We start from the raw sequence: 18,428 nt of genomic DNA on the forward strand, positions 1-18,428 counted from the left end.
CTCAGGGACTGCAGGTCACATGCCAGAACATGCACGTGCTCTGCAAGGCAACCCCCACCCCCACCACACACACCTCCTCAGTGAAGCCACTGGGGAACCTGCACCATCAGAGTTGCCCTGTTTTCCCCTCTTTGACTCCGTGCTCATGTGACTTTCTCAGGAAACAGTGGCCAATTTTAGTAGCGTTCTCCTTTTATTCTTCAATTCTCCTGTGGCAATGGCGCATAGGAAAATCTTAAAATTTGAGGGAGTGGTATCACACCTTAAAATTATGAGTGTCTTTTATCTTGGCACCAATAGTATCTTTTAGATTTCATTGCCCTGGAGAAGGAGGGAATTTGCTCACTGCAAAGACTGGGCACAGAGTGTAGTAATTGATTCAGGTAATGTTAAGTGTCCCAAAGTCAATACTGCTATTCAGTGGTGGAAGAGGTTTTTTTTTTTAATTTTTATTTTTTATTGTTGTTGTTATTATTTTTCCCTATTGTAACTTGCTATGGAAATTGAGAAAGAAAAAAAAAAAAAAGGAAAAGGTAAACAAACAAAAATCAGGAAAGATCAACCACCACTTTTTGTCATTGTTCAAGGACATGGCTAGGAATAAAACGTGACTATCATTTTGTTGTGAACGCTGACATAAAAAGGTTAACACACCTCATTTGTTTGTCTGTTTTGAAGATAGGACTTTCAGGCCAGATTCTTTCTCTGGACATTAAGGCAGTCACTTAAAGTATTTTTAAGGCACTTGTCCTATTGTTGGTGTTGTGATTTTGGTCCAGCATTTTGGGAAAAATGTTTTGCCAATAAGTTGAGAACTGCCAACAGTTTGAGACCACTGATCCTCTGATTTAATAAAAAAATATTTTTGTTTTGATCAAAAAAACTTTAATCAGGATTCACATTATTTTGGCCACCATTTCAGGGAGCATAACACCAAGTGCCTTATGAGTGCTCAATTACTCAGTGATACCATCTATTCACAACCCAGGAAGTACTGCTTGTCAACAAATGATGCTTAGGAAATAAATAAAAACCTCACATATTTCCTTCAAAAAGAATGTCTTACCTAGCCTCCATGCATCTTCAATAAAATAACCATATTCTGTTCTTTTTAATTATTGATGGAATAAGAAGATTCTGCCAAAAAAAAAAAAAAAAAAACCCAAACCTAACATCACATAGCATAGATTCAAGTTCAGAAAGGGACATCCCTTGGTTAGGGGTTTAACACACACTCATAGAAAGAGGAAAACTGCCTAATTCTCATTTGTTCTGTGATGCCCACATCTAAATATTTGTATTGTCAAAGGTTTAGTTCTAGATAGGTTATATGTATGAGAAAGAATGACTTTAATATTCTTCATTTGTTACAGCCCAGTCTCCTGAATCTTGAAGGTCTTGAAGTAAACTTTAAAATCACCCTGTACTGTAGGACAGGCTCATTCCTGCTTAGTGTGCTCCTTGCTGTGTGCGGCTGACTGGTTAATGGATTGTCTCAGACCTTTCTATGGCTGAGACGTATCAGAAACCTTGATGGTGAAGCCGTGACAGGGGAACAGGAAGATGGGCGAGGGAGCTTTGACTGGAGGCTTCACTCTTTTAACTTTATGCCCAGTTCCATAATTGGGCTTTCAAATGTAATTCTAGCTGCCAATTTACACTTTACCAGAGTTATTTTTAGTTTCATTTCCATGAAAAATGTGCACTTTGCTCTTGATTGATATATGTGTTTTGACAGTTAATACAGGTTTACCCAGTCAAGGCTTGTTTTAGTCGAAGGTGAAAATGGAAGAAGAAGAAAAAAATTATGCGACCGATCTCAGTATTTCTCTTTTTATTGCATTCGTTGTTTAACAACAATAATACTCATTGGCAAGAAATTTATTTACACTAACAAATTAAATTTAACACAGGTATTTTTAGATTGGTCAGAAAACAAAGGACCACTGTTACATTTTGCTTTGAATGCCTCTGAAAACCAAAGAGTAAGGAATGTCATTTGAAACAGTACATATTAACCAAGCACAAGAGAACAATTCAGACATGGCACAATTGTCTCTTCCATGCAAATAAATGAATAGACATCAAAATGTACAAATTAAAAGTTTCAGGTAACATGCTACCCACACTTGCTGGACTCAAAATTATTTTCAAACAACTTTTTCTTATTGATATATAAAGAAAGATGAAAATGAATCAAATTCTTACAGGAGAACAGACTTTATTATCTTTCATTTTTCAGCTGCCCAGTTTTGTAATATGTAGCAGGTGTATTAGTGGTTTGACTGCAACACCATTAAAAATACAAGAGCGGTAGTTGTGACATCAAATAATAATGAAGGATGCATCTGCATATGTATGTAAGGAATTTCACCAAGCACTAACTCAGTTTGATGTTGTTGGGAGGTGTCATCTAGCTGGAGTGCGTCTTCCCACTTTTAATTATCTCTGGCCAATTGTTCTTTCATGAACAGTCGACTGATCACATCCTTAATAGAAAACCTGGATGTATGAATAAAAGAGCTGAAAGAAACAGACATGTACATCTTCCAACAATATATATTCACAACCACCTGTATTATTTTTGGTGACAATCAAAATGCCATTATCAGCACGAGATGACCAAAATGCCATTACTTGGCACAAGAAGTCAATAAATGGTCATGTGAGGGCAACACTGCCATCAGAGAACCAGTAGTTAGTGACTAAAGCTACAGATTATGTCATTTTGGAAGTGTGAGCCAATGCACAAGAACACACAGTGCAACTTTTAGCCAAGAAAACTGTAGTCTGCCGTTGAAAATGCCCAAAGCTACATAAATGTCTTCTGAGCTCTACTACAAAAAAAAAAAAAAAAGAAAAAGAAAAAGAAAAAAGTGCAGTCTCCACACCAAAGCATTAACCAAACATTTGAGAAGATTTTAGCTTACTAAAATACTAAATATTTAATAAATCAATTTTATCAAAATATATAAATACAGAGAAAGGTAAGTGCATTTAGTAGGAATACCTACATTAAAATAAAAACCCTCTTAAATCTATGAGCCATTCAATGTATAGACAAGCAAAAAGTGGCAATAAGGCTCTGATTATAGCTCCTAACTGGCATTACCAAGTTCCACATACAGTATTTTTTACGCCTTGTAATTGCTGCATATATATGGGTATGGTGGAAGATAGATTCACACAGATGTAGTTCTGAATACCTATGCAGTGGCATGCATGTTGTGGAGTAGTCTATTGTTCTCTGTTCCTTACCTCATAAACACTGCTGAATCCCTAGTGCTTTGGGGTTGGGTAGGGCCAAGGATTGGAAAGCATCCTGTTTTGTTCCTCCCTAACTTTGAGGATCTGGAGACAGGTTACAGTGGTGCTTGGTTCATGCTGCTCACATATGTGAACCCTCAAGTTAAAATCATTCTCTCAATAAACCCACAGTTTATTGTCAGACCCTCTGTCTACCATAAATAGATCTTGTTTTCACTTCTTGGGGAAAATTTATTCTTTAGGCTTTTTCTTTTCTCTCCAGCTTCTCAGGCCTATTCTACGCTGCTTCTTCAAGTTATGAAAATGTGTTGTTTGGTGTTAATTTTTCCCCAGTGTTTTGGATCAAGACTAAATTTCCTGAGACTTTAAATACTCAAGACAAATGCAAACAAAATCTGCTAGCAGACCCAGGCTGGTTTTCAGGAGTGAATCACTGAGCACATTCAAATTTCCCCTAACACTACTTTCTTTGGAGAATGTACCCTCCCCTGTCCTACCATCATGAGAAGAGTTCTGGTAGAAGACATGGACATTTTACTGATGGACTTTATCCTTAATGGCTTAGCTTTATAACTGCACACAGGGTTAAAGAGGCAAATTAAAAAAGATGGAAAGCTGAGCTTTTCATTTCCATCTTCCTTTTTTCTTCAGAGAACAATGAACCCTTTGCATTAAAGCAGGTGCCACAAAGCTCTGTGACCACTGTCCACCAAAATGAAGTGCCCCTCTACTCCAGCTGTGTTGGGAGTACCTTTAATGACAAGTGGCATTTGAAAATTCTTAAATATCTCAATGTAATGAGAGGGCTGTGACACATTCAAAGTGCAGATGTTTCTCTTATAATTGTTGGGACTCCTTCCTCCAGAATTTTCTTGAACATTATTGTTAAACACTGAATATCCTCTTGAAGCTTAGTCTAATCTTCCACACTTATAAATGAATTAGCACATCTACAAAAATGTGCATTTAATTTACCTTTTTTGTTATTGTTGTTGTTTACAATGTAAACTTTAAGCACATGTTAATCCTATTACACAAAGAACTTCAGTGAGAATTCTTTGTCCTCAGGGAAAGCCATGGGGTGAGTTGCCAGGTCAAATGACCTGTGGAGGTCTCCTAGGTTGGACCTGAGGTATTTGGGGATTTCAGGTTAAATGACTATAGGGGCACAGGCAGCGGGAAGGGCTATTTGGTTCTCACTTTTCCTCCTGCTACCTTGTTCCCAACAACAAATGCGCACAAGGTGGATGTTCCCACTCTGTGCCCACTGAAAGCTGAGTTTGGCATTGGCACCTATCATACTGCAATTATTGACTGCTGTGGTTAAGAGGCTGTGTGATGTTGGCAGGTGGGGACAGGTTTCTGGCCTAACTGAATACAGAAGGACACTTCTGATTCATTGTGTGTGTGTGTGTGGGGGGGCGCTGAAGGGGTGAAGAACAAGAGAAGTATTCCATAACTGTGAGTTACTTTAAGGGAAATGGTCTTAAGCACAGTAATCTGTTATAAAGTTCTTTAGTGGAAATCCTGATCCAGCTCCCATAGTGTTACCTACAGCTTAGCCTCACTATTTATACCCCCTCCCTCCAAAACATCACCCATACCCCAAAACACTTTTGGCTATAGTTAGAGTCATACTGAGCTGTCCCTTACTAAAATATAGTACACGGTAACCAGATAATCCCTTTTTGTTCATTTTCTGATAAGGAAAAAAAAAAACTGAAAAGTCTTTAAGGTTCATGAAATAACAATTTTGCATTAAAGTGTATGAACACTGAAAAGTACTAGCATTAAAGGAGGATTGTGCAAGACACCAGAACCTCAATTAGTCACCATGCACTATAGTCAAAAAAATAATAGTAAAACAAAATGCTCACAAGATCTGAGGTCCTTCACTTTGTTTTCATACCCTTGTATCAATCAGTTTATATTTCATTGTTGGGCAATCAAATCAAGTCCCTTTTACAATTTTAGCAGTTTTAAGTAGTAACATTAAAATAATGCATTTAGACCTAAATTACTACAATTAAACTTAAAAAATCAAAACGGTTATAATATACACTAAATGATTTGAGGAATAAGAATTTGATTTTTAACATTATCAGTATGACTTTGATCTAAACACTGAAGTATGCAAATAAAGTTATAATAAAGAACAGTACTTCTAAGACATTTAAGAAAATACAATATAATAGATCATAAATTATGGGCAAAGACAGAGACTTATAGACATTTCAATATATACATTCATTTTCAAATATTACTGAAGTGTAAACATAACTTAAAATAGTCATACCACTCTTGAATACAGTGAAACCTCCAGTGTGATCCAGGTTACTTTTTCTTCAAAGAAAGCGAAAATGGCAAAAATTTACAATAGCAAGCACAAGCATTACCAGATTTTTACTAATTTAATCTTCTAGAAGTATGAGGAAAGATTTGCTGAATTTTGTAGTTCATTAATAGTTGCTCCTGGTTTCTTGTGATGTTAATAATAGGAAGCACCAGACATTTCTAGATATTATAAGTATTGAGTATGGCAGTTTCATTTCATATCCCAAATGAAGATAGACAGAAAAACCTAACAGTGCCTCTCCTAACTGTAAAAGCTACTATATATCAGTGTTTCTGAGGAGTGAATGTATGATCTGTACCTGGTGACAAAATCACTGAAGCTTAGCAGACCAGACCATACTATGGCAGAAAAGGAATCAGACCTTGAGAAAAGAATAAGACAATACATTTCTAGTTCAGACTATTCCAGAACTTGGATATTAAAAATAATAAAAATTAAATTTCACAATGTTAACAATATTAGGTGGGGCTATACGGCAGGAGTCCCCTTACACTGACTGTTACTGTAATACTCAAGAGCCATCTCCCGTGCTCTGCATGTACAACACTTCAGCATGGACAACGCTGAGGACAGAGCAAGACCCAGTGTCACAAAAGAGGTAAAATACTTATCTAAAATTTATCTGGCCTCAAGTCATACTTTGTAACTTGTCCATTGGAAAGTGGATGACCTCATTTTTGGAGCCAAAGCAGCAAAGAGAACAAGATACATAAGCATAAAAAGCAAAAAAAAAAAAAAAAAAAAAAAAAACAAAACAAAAAAAACCTCATCATTGGAAATTTCTCGATTAGTTTATCTTCTCCTCTTTCTGCCCTAGTCTCCTACACTCAACTAAGTTTGGTGAAATACTGAAGTCCTTAATACTGGCTTTAAAATAAGCATAAGTTCTTCCACTACCAAAATGTATCCTATGTACTGCCTTAAACAAACTTCAACTGTGAAGTGGAAATCTCTGGAGTATGGTAGAGAATGGCTCAGAAAAACCATTCAAAATATCTCTAAAATGTAACTAACTGACAGCTCTGTTTTATAGGAACGTTCTGTGTGCTCAAAAAAATTGGTTCTCTGGTTGAATGTTACTCAAATCTAAATTTTCTCTAACTGGTATTTCTATTTTCCTTAAAAGTGAGTTTGTTAAAACACTAACTGAGCCCACTTGGGAAATTCTGAGTAGAAAATATGTGACAAGTTCCTGACTGTGTCATAGGCAGGCTGAAGACCAGCCAGAATGTTCCCCAGGAGAGGAAACCTGAAAATGTTGGTTTCCTTAAAAATCAATTTCCTGTTCACTTTGTTGTGTGTGGGGGACAAAGGAACTGTGTTGTGTTTGCCAGTGTTGCTGAAATACTGAACATACAGTGGTAGCAAAGTAAACAACATATCCCAACATCCCAAGGCTATATTAAAGTTTGACTTTTTCTTCTTTGTTCAGCAACATCTGGAGGATAAATGTTACCTTCAAACCTCAAGGTATACCCACATCCACATTATTAAGGCTTTTACTCTCTTCTACAGTTAACGAATAACTATGATTCTCTTCACTTTTTCTGATGCCCAGCAAGCAGGACTGTGTGCTTGCTCTTTCCCTTAGGACAAAATTATGTGGCACAACACCCATGCTTCCACAATGGTGCTGTTCTCTGCCCAGACCCAGGACCGAGGGGGAGCTCTTCCCACACACCAGACTGGACTCTGCAGCCCTAGAAGCAAATATGAGTCCCAGATCTCATTGGCAGGGTGCTCTCTGCCACACAAATACGTGCAAGGGCCTAGTTTCAGGATCCTACACTGAAAATTCCAAGTGCTCCATGAACACCAGGGGGGTGTCCTGTTCTCGTGGCAGGTCATGCTGGTTTTCCACGTGACACAACACACCCAACACAACACAGGATGTTGGTAAGTAGGACAGGAGAGCAACACAACTACTTTGTGTCTCTCCCAAATGAGATCTCTGGTTTGTTAACAAACCAAAGATGGTTTGGGGTTCTTTCAGGGGTTAAAATTAGGAGTGCATTCTATTATTGCAGAAAATGCAGTCATTCAACACACGGTTCCTCAGTCTGTCTACAGCAGCATTACCCAACCACCAGTTTCTTTTTCTGGAGGAGAACAGGGCAGGAAGAGGTGAGCCTTCTCTTGTGCATTCTCACCCTCTGGAGGGTGTGCTACTGTTCACCAGGGCCGTCTGTTGCGGTTGATGTCATTTTTTCCGACTTTTTGGACTTCCTCTGCATCTGCTCTTGTTCCTTCCTCCTCAGCTTTTCTCTTTGTTTTTCCATTTTCTCTTGGGCCTTCCGAGCCTTCTCTAGAGACATCTTCATTTCCTTCAGTTTTTTTTTAACCACAGCTCGATCCTGTGATGATGCCATTCCAAGAGCCTGCAAAGGAAACACGTGCACAAACTGAATGGGAAAACTGATGGCTGCTCTGCTTATTATGAGGTTAACACCACAATATGTTCAAACTCATAACTGAAACATGGATAGAAGAGGTCAGAGTTGATATTATTTATTCAAAGTTTGTGTACATTGGGGGTTTGTGCTTTTTTTTGTTGTTCTTTTATTTTATGAAGTCCCTTGCAAAATACACCCTAAAGCTCATTAAGAAAATGCTTTCCAACTGGTTTTTAATGAGTGAATAAATGAAAAAAGATACAATCCTTCTTCTCCAACCTTTGCGCTATAAACATTTATAGGCAAAAGTATTGCTAAACTCATCAATATTTTCAAAGGGTAAGCATGGGCACCGGCTGTCACAGAGGGCTCCAAGAAGGACAGAGAAAACTGAAATGGTTTCCTTTCTGCCAGTGTAGTCATTTACAAGGAAAACCAAAAATGTCTTTGGGGCCAGAATGCTCATATCAGCATAACCAGCCATTCTCTCCCCGTGGGTAGACCTGCAAGGGAAGCCTGATTGTAATGAGGTTGCTCGGTAAGCCTAGAGTTCAGAATAAGGGGAGTTGGTTGCATACTTTAAATGTTTCATGACCTTCAGCATCAACAGCAGGATGTTTCCATTTCCCCAACAGGGACAGCCTTGTCAAGGGGGCCTTCATATTCACAAGCTATTGATTGATCTCTAACCTTTTCAAGATTGTCAAGAGATACTCATCTACTGGTCAGCCTAGCAGGGGGCTGGGGCAGTGAGCAGAGGGTGTATGGAGCTGGTTGTATGCTCTTTTTGCCCTTTTTCCACAGAGGTGGGTGCCACCTCAGTCTCTGAGATGGGCCAGACTCCTAGTGGAAAAGAGTGTGATCCAGGTGGAGGGAAGACACCGTCTGCATATATTTAAGGAAGAAAGTTCTGGGGAGAACATCATCCCAGTTTTAGAGTGCCATGTAGGGAAGAGGGAGTGTGGAGGAGAAATGAACAAGGGGAGGAAGATTCATGGATCAGGGTCTTAACTTCAATATGATGAAAGTCCACAGTGGCCATTATTAAAACTCATACTACATGGGAAGTAAGCAGAGTTAATAAATGGGCCATGTGTTGCCATGTGAAGCAATGGAGTGAGTCCCTAGCACTCATGAGTAGCCTACAACTCATTTCAGAACCGATGATGGACTTTCTGAAACTTTGTTTCCAACTCAGAAATAATTCATCATCCTTTCTACTGACTGTTGAGGGAAGTTGTCTCTCCAATATGCAGAAGGCTCTGGGCTAAAGAAAACATTTTAGGTACTACAAGTACTACAAATCATACCTGGTAACCTAACACAGACAAATAATTCTTTACCTTAAGTTTATTTCCATCCAACTGCAGGAGCTGCTCTCCAGTGATGTTTTGGGCACTGAATTCAGAGACATACTGCTCCAGATTTAGGCTCATTAACCAGTGAGAAACCTGCTGCACACTCCATTCATGAACGGCCCGACTCTGATACTGACTGTGTTTGGGAGACTGTCCATCATCAAGGATCTGAGATAGGAATGTTGCAGTGTTGTTAAAGGACCAAAATGCTATGGTTCCTATTATGCTATCAAAAGGAATTTCTTAACCTGCTAGAGCCACACTTACTTTTAAACCACAAAATGATAATGTTTCTAATACTGTTAAAAAGAAATATGCTTATTACTTATGTGGTTTTAGGTCTATGGAAATTTAAAAAAATTCCCCCAAATAAAGCACATTATTAATGTAGGAAGTTTAATATTGAAAAAAAATAATGTTGCAAGCTTTTATATCAAAACACTCTGGAAATAGCAGATGTAGAAAACAAATATTTCATAAATCTCTACATGCAATGCATCACTCTGCGTTTATCCTCTGCTAAGACATTAAAGTTTTATAAAAACACATTTAAAATATTGAGGTATCTTTCACTTGGAAGAGGAGAGCATTAACCCCTCAAACTTTCTTATAGGAAACTTTCCAACTATTATTTCACTGAGCAGCAAGCAGATTTGAGAGGAACATGGGGCAGGTAATATCCACAATTACTTTCGATACACAAGGAAACTGAGGCTCAGAAAGTCTTTATTATTTGTTCCAGATAACACAGTAAGTAGCAGAGCACAACAGTAACTGGTTTGTTAAAAAAATACAGGCTCTGTCCACTGTATAATATTGCTTTTCATAGTGCAAAGGGGCAGATTGCTTCCTACAACTGCTAAGCTGAGAGGAGATGAAGGCAATGAAAGGCTTCAGAGGAAAGACAGGAGTCACCTTGGTGACACACATGAGGAACACAGAGGAGGGGATGGGGTAAGCTGAGATGAAGGCAGAGGAGATGTTAAAGAATGAAAGGAGTCAAGGTAATGGGGATGGGAGATACATAGAGGGACTTGGAGGTGGGAGTTAGAACCTCTTGATTCAGGAACATCTTTTGGCTAAGATATAGACAAAGGCAGGGAGCAAAGCTACTTAAGACAAGAAACACCCTACTATGGAGGAAGTGTTCTTGTATTGTTTGATTTAAATAATTCGTAAGGATAAAAAAGCAGTTTCAAACACTACCACATAAGGCACCACACAACCCACTGACAGCTCACCTCGTCATCTATCATATCCAGGCTCTGAGTGAGGGGCAACAAAGGAATCAAGAAGAAAAGGGTTATAGAAACAGGTCGTAAAACATCAACAGTACACAGTTTTAATAAACTTAAAATCATGCCAGGCTTGAAGAATACAGGCAGAAAAGTTTACAGGGAACAGAAGTTTTACCAAACAAAAATCATGTTAGAAAGAAGTAAGCATGGGGCTGGGGTTATGGCTCAGCGGTAGAGCGCTTGCCTAGCACATGCGAGGCCCTGAGTTCGATCCTCAGCACCACATAAAAATAAATAAACAAGAAAGAAGTAAGCATGAATATTTAAGTAAGAGCAAAAATATCTTTACTTACGTTGTGTCTGTCTGCTCACCTCCACCCCTTTTGGGGAACCAAACCAATCCTTAATGTAATTTCCTGCCTCTCTTATAAACATTTATCTCCTAATAATTCTTAGCAATGCTCACCATGACCCTTGCTTCTAAGTAAGTGGTTCTCACCCTCTTTTCCTTCCTTGTCAGAACTATAGCAATGATTCCATCAGGATCCACACCAGAAGGAACAGGAGAATCTTGGTGTGACCGTGGCAGAGGTAAGGGAAAAAGGGAATGGACAATTTGCGAACCCCCATATGAGCTGAGCTGTTTTTGCTCTCCAGGTCCCAGCCTCCCCACTGTGAGTGATCCTGAAAACAACACAGTACTCTCTCGATGAGAGAAAGGGAGCGAAATCACGAAGACTTTACATAAATACAAAGCCATGATCCTGCTGGTTTCTATGCAATAATTTATCCTAAAAACCATTTTCCCAGTATATTTTATGAGACAACTGTCTGATCATAGTGCCACTATAGTACCTCATCTGATGACAGTGCTAAGGACTGAGACAGCCCTGGTGTTTTGGGTTCTGCTCCTAAGCCACTCAGGTCTGCGGAACTGGTACTGCTGGGACTGAAGTCATCGTTGAAGGTAAAATTCTGGAAAAACAAAGGAAGCTCAGTGTTAAAGGGGCACAACAAGTGAACCAGAGGCAGGTGTGTTTCCAAGTTCTCAGAGGTTCTTTATAAGCCATCTCAGAAGAAACTCATACTGGGTTTGGTAATGACCTTCAACCGGCCAGTGGTTGAGAATGCTGTGTCTTTTGTGCCTAATTGAGAATTCTGGTGCTTTCTCCATCTGATGAAAGGGGAGGTGTTTTAGAGAGATGATTCTTCAATCTCTCTCCAAGGGTACAGAATTCATTATCCTCTGCTACTGCTCAGAGGAGTAATATTAATAAGCCTATCTTCTTTGACCCTAATCGTGATGAGTAACAGTGTAAGTAAAAATACAAGATGGTGTGGAGAGGCTGAGTTATTAGGAACAGATGGTGATTCCTATCAGGAAGGTAGCTGGAGCACCCCTGGGAAGGAGCGCATGCGGCTGTCCGTGATAAATACTGTGAGAAGTGGCAGATTCTCTCCTGGAGGTACCCTTCAAGATGATGAGTTCTGGGGGAGGACACAGTCTGATAACACTCTGCGTGTTCCATGCTGGAATTAAACTCTCATGGCACCAGCAGACATCCAAAGAGGCTGGGCACAGAACAGACACATGGGGCTGGAAATCAGCTGGGGCTGGGGAGGTAGAATATGTAAACAAGACTTCCCTGGAACATCATTAACATGTTCAGAGAATATTATAATGAAACTTAACAATGGCTACCTAGCTGCATTCATGGAAACATTTTAAACCAAATCTGGAGACTTCCTCAGTGCATGATGATGGTAGAATTACTCAAACAACGTTTAAATGCCTCAGATCCGATAGTAAAAGGCCCAGATGCTCTACTGCTGTCAAAACTTTTTGCTAATGCAAATAGAATGGCTCGATTCCCAGGAACTCTGTGCAACTTGGCCAACAACCATCTAGTTTCATGTTCTACTTCATTAGAACTTGGACTGTTAGTTTTCCATTAGGTTCCCTTGTATTGAGTTAAGTTGATTATCCAGAATAAACACTACATCAGAGACTAGGATACTTAGTGCCAAACTAATTCCATGATTTGCTAAAACTTCAGAAAAGAAGTCTAACTAAATCAGAGCACATGGAGCTCGGTCAGTAGAACATTTAAGCAGCAGGGTGTTTTAACACAGAACGTCACCATCTGGTATTGTCAATGGAGACACAAACTCAGGCCCCAGTCAAAACCCTTTGAGCTGTTAACCTCAAGGAAAGAATTAAATTCAAGTAACATTAATTACACGTATCTGTTTGAGAAAGAAAGGTGAACATAGAAAAAAGGAGACCAAACGACGTGTGAAAGTTAGCCACCATATATATATGTGTTTCAATAAAATGTTAGATAAGGTTTGCAGTGTCATGCTGGAAATAACCATCATGCATTTAAAAACAAATCACACCCATGCATATAATTCCTAAATCTGTGAAAGTTAAAGAACTCTGGTGACAAAATTACAACAGCTGTTCAGCATGGAAATTTGATATGAAAAGGAGGAGGAAGTACGGTGCCAAGTCAGCACTGGTTTGTTTTAAGGAGTTTCACTCAGATGTATCAAACACATATTCAGTGCCGAATTTATCGGTTTTCCAGTAAATCTTAAAGAGCATAGCAAAATAGTTTTATAATGTAATTTAGATTACTCAGTAAACAGATCTATCATACTGTTTCATGATTTGAATGTATCTTTTCCCAGCATGGCTTAACTGTCAAACTCAGATTAAATAGCAGTACGTGAAAAGACAGGCAAACCAAAGAGAAATGTACACTCTAGAATGGAACAGTGTTAAAGCAGGTGATGATTAAGTGAGGCTTTCTCTTCCTCACACAAGAAACACCACACGTTGCTTGTGGCGGTGTTACCACACGGTTCCGTGGATCCAGAGCACACACAGGTTGAGGACGCCTTCCAGAGACTGAACAGGAGGAGGGGTTTGGGTTTTTCTTGTTTGCTTTTTCAATCCATGTGTTTTCTACCTTAGACCCCGTTTTATCTGAAATTAGAGTCTCAGGAGAAGGCTGAAGGGGACTTGTAGGTGAAGGCAGGTTCCTGAAGGAATAGGATCCTTTCCAGCTTTCATTAAACCAGGAGAAAGGCATGCAAGGGGAGCGGGTGGAGGCCTGAGCTGCGGAGGGCGGCTTGGCTTTCCAGTTTTCCAGCCTGCCTCTGAAGATCCTGTTTTGTGAAAAGAATGGATGTTAGACAAAGAAAGGCAAAAGGCTTCCTGAAGCAAATTTTGAAAGGTCTCTCAATATAGCTTCAGTAGTAATAGCCTGAGAAACTGTTCCACTCAGCAGAGTAAAATTTTGGGCTGTAACACTAACCTCAATAGTTACATTTTTTTTTTTTTTGTATCTAAGTGAAGTCTATGACAATAATCAAAGCTCTCGCACTGCTATTGCCATGGAGAATTTTTTGAAATGAATCTCTAAGTGCATGCAGATGAACTAAGACCAGGGAGGCGGTCCTGCAGGCACTGCTCTTGGGCCATCACAGCAGCTCCTTTACCTGGTAGGTACATCAGTGCCTCACAGCAGCTCCCAAATAGCACCCTTCTAGCCTTGCTCAGGACTTGTGTTCTCAAGTATCTAACATTTTAGAAAAGGATTCATTTAAATAATTTGAACACTTCAGGGCTTGTGATACTTTGAGAAAAACATGTAGCCTACTGGCTTTTCATCATCTTGGTGTTTCTTCAAAGGAGCAGGACAAGACTTGATGTCCTGGTACCCCCCTTGGAGGTCCAAGGCCTTGCACCTCCTGAGTATGTGGCATTGGGCCTTCTTTCGGTTTCCATTTGCTCATCTATGAAAGGTGTATTTTTATGTCTCTCATATGTGGTTGTTAAGAATTAAATAGCATATGTGAAAGTGCTTTGAAAACTATCAAAATATTAAATTCTCTGTTTATTTTTTAACATTTAAAGGATTTAAAGGCATTCAAGGAACACAGTATGAAAACAGTTCCCTTAATGCAGTTACTTTCATATTTATATTTATCTTTTGGTTAAGAGAAAAATAATTATTAGGAACCAAAGTAGGAATAGATGACAGTTTACATGTGTCATGGAAGAGAGTCTGCCTCAATATGTCCAAATGTTATTTCATGGAATGTCTATTATCTGATAGCTGTTAATATCACAACAGATTCCCTTCAATTAAAAGAAGCTGAACACCATAGCTAGATAACTTTCTGTCCCAGATGTATTCTGAATTTTAGTCTTTTCACATCTCATTTCAAACAAACTTTGAAATATATTTCAAATTGACATAAATAGCTTAACTCCTAAAAATTCCAGCTATTTACAAATACTGTGAGAATCAAATGGGACAATAACTGAAACACCATTTTATAAACTGGAATGCAGTATACAAATATAAAGTGATTAGAAGAATGACAACTAAAGATAATGGAGAAGTCAATGTGGTTTTGGGAAAACATAGAGATCAGCAGTTGGGTGAGCAAAATTGTTGGTCATATTAAAGATTTCAAAAGATCTGATGTTTTTAATAGAGTATTTAAAAAAATGGGAGTAGGAAGTCTTCAAGGATAATAGATAAATATCAACTAGAGATGTGTCAAACATCAAATTCATCTTCAAGTCTAAATTTAAAAAAAGTATCCTTAAATCTAAATACGTATGTCATAAGACACAGGAGTGAACTCAAGAAAGCATGCTAGCAGAGGCAGACTGGTCTGTAAGAAGCATTTTTTAATCCCTTAGCCATGGACAAGTCTGATAAGAACCATCTGGTGCAGCTGTTTCCATTCAGATCTTGGGCACCCAGACAATGAATTAGCATTAGAGGAGGACGGCAGAGGAGTCAACCTGGAATCTGTATTTTAACCAGTCTGATCTGATTCAAAGTTTTTAATACTTTATTAATACTATCCAGAATGCAAATATAATTATTTGGGAAGAAGGAGAAAAGCATTTTACTTTTTCTGATAGAAAATGGTTGTACTGGTTCCCCATGCCTGAATTTCCCCCTTCCACGTGACACCAGGAAAATTAGATGCCATCCCAACTTTGGTCTTTACTGCAGTTGGGGAACTTTTAAATCTAGGTTACAGAAGAAAGGGACAGCTGTCTCCCCAACTCCTCTGAGAGAGAGGAGAGGGAAATCGTATCATCTTAATATCCTTGAATTCAATTTGGGAAGGACCTTGGATTCTTAGTTTTTGGAATGTAAATATTTGCTTCTAGGTTGAAGATAAGACAAGTGACTCCAGTTTTACAGCCCTGGCAGTGCCTGCATGGAGCTCCATCATCTCATTCCTCCTGCTCCCTCATCTCCTTAAGATGTGACCACATACCTCTGGAGAGGTAAATCTCTCTGCAGTTCTATCTATCCGGTCATAATTTAACATCTAAGATCGTCTTTTAGCGTAGATCCCACATTCCATTAAAAATGTTGAAAATACTCTGTAAACATATCTAAAAATATGACTCTTGCAGTCTCACTCTTGTAATTGGGCATATCTGAGGAAAACCAGACCTTAACATCATAATCACCTCTGGCTATCAGTTTCTGAATCAAGGGAATTTTAAAAAGAATTTCATCCATAATTCCAATAAATTTTGGTAGTGCTTAAATAAATGGCTATTGTTTTAAAGTTTATAAAGAGGCCATAATTAACAGCAGCATGACAATCTCATCCTACTTCCAAGTGAATGTCTTTGTAACAATGCATTTAGGCCACCACCACTTCCTTTTTTAAAAAAAATTAGGCAAGAAATAAGAATATTGTTTCCTAAAGTGTTATTCTTTTGCTTTATTTGAAAAGGACTTTTGATAGTACAGATCCTGGCAGGACAACATTAGGAGGGAAAAAAAAATCTGAAGGCTACATCTAAGTAAACACTTTGATAAAATTATCTCTAACAGGAAAATATTTAAGATTAATAATCCCATGTGGACTTGTATATCCAGCAATTAAGACAGGTCCTGAGGCCATGTTGTTCTTATAATCTGTGGTGAGCAAGGTCATGGAACCCCAGCCTCTGCTGATACCCAGAAGCTTTCTTATGCCACTTCATACACCAAGGTAATAGAAGACAAGCAAGTAGAAATTGTTGAAAGACCACTTCCAAGGAGTCAACCACTATCTCTATAACTGCATACCACCATATTTGGGATACTCTGAAGAGTGTTTTACATGAGGCCTGGCTGTGTCCCTGTGAGGCTGTCTCCTAACTCCCTCATTTTTTAATCTGTGACTTTAAAACTCCATGACTAATGGAGCATTGTGTGCTTCCTGGCACCCCAGATGAACTGAACAGAGGCATGCTTCCATTTGGTTGGACCTACAGAAATGGAATTCTCATTTAAAAAAAAGAAACATAGCTGGGTTTGGTGGCACATGCTGTAATTTCAGCAATGCAGAAGGCTGAGGCAGGAGAACTGTAAGTTCCAGGTCAGCCTGAGCAATTTAGCAGGACCCTCAGCAACTTAGTGAGATCCTATCTTAAAATAAAAAATAAATAGGACTGTGAATGTAGCTCAGTGGTAAGGTGCCCTTGGTTCAATCCCCAGTACCAAAAAAAGAAAATAAAAACCCATTATATTACTTTAAAACTAGAAACCTATCAGTCTACCAACATATACTTTTGGAGAATGAATACCAGTTTCTTCCTGGATAAATTGAACTACTGGGCCTATAAAGGAGCAGAAAAGATTTGGTAGCAGATTTTATTTTGACCACTCCATCTGTTTCACCTTGTTGAGAAAATCTTCCTAATTATTACTAATACAAAATTCGTCTTTCCTTCCTTTTTTTTGCTTCTACCCTTCCTTCCATTTGTAACACTTTGTTTTCCTTTTTTTCTTTCCCCCACTCCCCCTAAAAATAAATCAAGATTGGTAGAAATGAATTCCTGATGAATTTAAAAATAATTTCAGAGAAAAGGCCCAGTGGCCCGCGGAGGGGCAGAGCTGCCAACCACTCCTGCAAGGTAGGCGGGCCTGGGACCCACCGGCAGAACAGGAGCAGCGGCCTGCTGAGAGGCAGAGCCGCCCCCTCCCCCCACGCCGGCAAGGTAGACGGAACTGTGACCACCCACAGAACAGGCCCAGCGGCCTGCTGAGGGGCAGAGCCGCCCCCCACCCCCCACGCCTGCCAGGTAGGCGGAACTGTGACCACCAACAGAAAAGGCCCAGTGGCCTGCGGAGGGGCAGAGCTGCCAACCACTCCTGCAAGGTAGGCGGGTCTGTGACCCACCGGCAGAACAGGAGCAGCGGCCTGCTGAGAGGCAGAGCCGCACCCCGCCCCCGCGCCTGCAAGGTAGGCGGAACTGTGACCACCAACAGAACAGGCCAGACCTGCAACCGACAAACAGAACAGGCCCAGTGGCCTGCGGAAGGGTAGAGCCGCCCTCCCCCCCCGCGCCTGCAAGGTAGGCAGACCTGCGACCCACCGGCAGAACAGCCCCAGAGGCCTCCAGAGGGGCAGTGCCGCTGCCTGCGCCTGCAAAGTAGGCAGAAGTGCGACCACCGACAGAACAAGCCTAGCGATGCGCAGAGGGACAGAGCCGCTGCCCGCGCCTGCAAGGTAGGCAGACCTGCTACCGACCGGCAGAAGAGGCCCAGTGGCCTGCCGGCTTGGTAGGCACATTGCCCCAATTTGAGGAGGGGCAGAGCCGCCGCCCGCGCCTGCGAGGGAGACTTTGCAACTATACAAGACCAATATAAATATATAGGGGGAAAATTCAATAGCACAAAGTTTCACCAAGCAGAAAGAAACGCGAACAGTATGAAGAGACAAGGAAAGAAAGGACCACAAGCAATGCAGGTCAACTCAACGTTAGAAGAGGTAA

At 39.9% G+C, this 18,428-nt stretch overlaps 1 protein-coding gene across 15 annotated transcripts in view; it reads right to left on the reverse strand.

Moving 5' to 3' along the window:
• Window positions 1–1,819: 1,819 nt before the first annotated feature.
• Ppp1r9a (protein phosphatase 1 regulatory subunit 9A) overlaps window positions 1,820–18,428 on the reverse strand; it is a 308,327-nt gene continuing 291,718 nt past the window's right edge. For 6 of the 15 annotated variants that reach the window (XM_046426370.2, XM_058573241.1, XM_058573244.1 and 3 more), the window contains 5 exons: window positions 13,474–13,786; window positions 11,468–11,587; window positions 10,616–10,639; window positions 9,360–9,542; window positions 1,820–8,001 (listed from right to left, as the gene is read on the reverse strand). In XM_046426370.2, coding sequence (XP_046282326.1) covers window positions 7,789–8,001; window positions 9,360–9,542; window positions 10,616–10,639; window positions 11,468–11,587; window positions 13,474–13,786 — 853 coding nt within the window. In that variant the 3' untranslated portion in view covers window positions 1,820–7,788. The remainder of the gene's footprint in view (window positions 8,002–9,359; window positions 9,543–10,615; window positions 10,640–11,467; window positions 11,588–13,473; window positions 13,787–18,428) is intronic. The other 9 variants (XM_046426374.2, XM_046426372.2, XM_046426376.2 and 6 more) reach the window with 5 other exon arrangements.

This window comes from Marmota monax, unplaced genomic scaffold (assembly GCF_021218885.2).
Source record: "Marmota monax isolate L192 unplaced genomic scaffold, Marmota_monax_Labrador192_F-V1.1 WCK01_AAM20220418_F8-fsc00321, whole genome shotgun sequence".
Classification (NCBI taxonomy): Eukaryota; Metazoa; Chordata; class Mammalia; order Rodentia; family Sciuridae; genus Marmota; species Marmota monax.